Source organism: Spinacia oleracea, chromosome 1 (genome assembly GCF_020520425.1).
Source record: "Spinacia oleracea cultivar Varoflay chromosome 1, BTI_SOV_V1, whole genome shotgun sequence".
NCBI classification, from domain to species: Eukaryota; Viridiplantae; Streptophyta; class Magnoliopsida; order Caryophyllales; family Amaranthaceae; genus Spinacia; species Spinacia oleracea.
Window position 1 is genome coordinate 129,719,221 of NC_079487.1, and position 2,187 is coordinate 129,721,407.

At 39.0% G+C, this 2,187-nt stretch overlaps 1 protein-coding gene across 1 annotated transcript; it reads right to left on the reverse strand.

Annotated features, from left to right (window-relative positions):
* Positions 1-744: 744 nt before the first annotated feature.
* Positions 745-1,688, reverse strand: LOC110802328 (germin-like protein subfamily 3 member 4). The gene has a single exon (XM_022007776.2). It carries the CDS (start codon positions 1,623-1,625, stop codon positions 930-932), a length of 696 nt encoding a protein of 231 aa, XP_021863468.1. The 5' UTR covers positions 1,626-1,688; the 3' UTR covers positions 745-929.
* Between the last annotated feature and the right edge of the window lie 499 nt (positions 1,689-2,187).

A 2,187-nucleotide genomic window follows, 5' to 3' on the forward strand; every position in this document is an offset into this window, starting at 1 on the left:
GAAGAATCAGAGCAGACCCGAAACTAGAAAAATTAGACAAGACTTGACCTAGCGAAGAAAACATAACCTATGTGTCTGCTTAAAAAAAAAACTGATTGGTGACTATGCTTCTTCTGTTTCTCCCCACTCCCTAGTTTGCGAAATTTTCAATGTTTTAGTGTTTTTTGGCTGTTGTGAGAGGGGTAGGGGGACTGTTGTGAGAGAACTTTCTATTAGGGAAAAAACAAAGTTTAGAGAGGCTTTCTGATTGAGAAGGCAACCTCCACTCTGTTGTTTTCACTAGTATTTAAGAGTGTTTGTCCTGTTGGATGAAGTTTATGATTATTGATCTTCAAAGATCCACATTAGAAGGATTAGATGAAGTTGTTGAAACTCACTGGTGGAATCTAAAGTGTTGAACGTTCTACCAAATTAAGGATTATACTTTGTTGTAACCATAATGCATGGAGCTCTTTGTCATGGAAAGATCCATAGCGCTTAGTATATGCGCTTATGGTTGAACATTTTTCCTGTACAAGGAGAATGACTCTTATTTAGGAAAAAGAAACTGAGTCTTTTGATCGAATTAACCACAACATGCCCCTACTTGAGGTTTTGAGGGTAAAGGAGAATTTCTAGCTGTTTCACCAAGCCTTTTAGGGAATATGTGACTGCACATCAACCCCTATTTAGATATTCTTACCAGAGTTGGACCGTTGCTTTCCATAAGTTGGAGAATGTTGAATTAGTATAGAAGAAACAGTATAGTAAAAATTTCGTGACCTTCTCTTATATCTGAAAAAGAATGTAATTACTAATTAGGCATGAAGATGCAACCATACAATATCAAGTCATAATTTAACTTTACATTTGGAGTTGCTCACTTTCACGCAAGCACACCCCGGAAAAGAAAAGCAAGATGACGAAAATTCAAAGCAATTAAACCCATCTTATAATTCTGTATGTTGGTGTGAAAATGTTGTTTGGGAGCTGGTGGCATCAGCCTTGTTTAGAGAAGAAAGAGATACAACTCTTTCCTTCATCTTTGTGGCCGCCTCAGAGCTAGAACCAAACACGGCACCTGATATGTCAATTAGACCTGGATTTTGGCTGTTGAGGACAGAGAAAATGGTGGCAAACTCATATCCAACGTTGAAACAGAAATGAAGCATACTCTTTGGGATGATGAACACGTCACCTTCTCTTAGAACCTTCTGAAACACCTGGTTACTGGTGTCAATAAACCCGACTGTCACAACTCCTTTGCTTACAAAGAGTATCTCTGCAGCCCTAGGGTGAGAGTGTGGGGTCACTATACCATCTACCTCCAAATCTGTCCGGGCCAATCCGAGGCCCAGGGTGTTAAGGCCCGGGAATTCAGCTGCAGTCACTATGTTTGTAGAGGATAGGAGGAAGTTAAAGGTATCCCCACGATGTTTGAGGTATGAGGTTTTGAAATCGGAGGCTGTTATATTTGCTGGGTCCTTGCAAGGAAGGCCGTTGATGAAAGTCGCAGCGTCACAAGTTTTTGAAGTTGGGGTGGCTGCAGGGCAGATATCATGGAGGTTGTCGTTGTCTGCTAAGCAAACTTTGAGGATAATACTAATGAAGAGAAAACATGAGATGACATGCCAAGAGTTAAACATTTTTTGTGTTTGTATTTTCTTAAGGTTTTGCGAGTTCTATGTGCTTGATAAGCTTGCAGAAGATGAAGATATATATGGATACTTGATTTCTTGGCTTAGAGTTCACTGATTTGTTTCCTGGGAGATAGTGGGGTTGGATTATTCTTCAAGTGTAATTACTTAGAAGTAATATAATTGTTGAAGTCTCCTTTGCACCAAAAAGAAATATGCATATGGGACATTTTCTTGATACTTAAGTAGAAATTAGAATATAAGGCTAGAATTTGTATGGCATCTTCATAGTATACTAGGATGACAGGACTTTAACTTAGTAGATTTGAAAGGGTCTTGCTATATCTGCACTCCTACATGTCAGATACTAGCTCTTTGCGCTTTCACATTATCGACATTTTAGAGGTTTACGTCTCATTTATGCCATAAATCAGATTAGGTACGTTCTTAGAGCATCCAGTTCTCTTATGGAACGGTCAATATGGCATAACAGGGGATAGGAGGTTTTTTCCTTCTTTTTTTTCGGGCAGCTTAGGTTTAGTAGGAGAGGGTCCTAATTTGTACTTTTTTT

Coding starts and splice junctions, on each gene's coding strand:
- LOC110802328 (XM_022007776.2), bottom strand. CDS start 1,625: ATGTTTAACTCTTGGCATGTCATCTCATGTTTTCTCTTCATTAGTATT.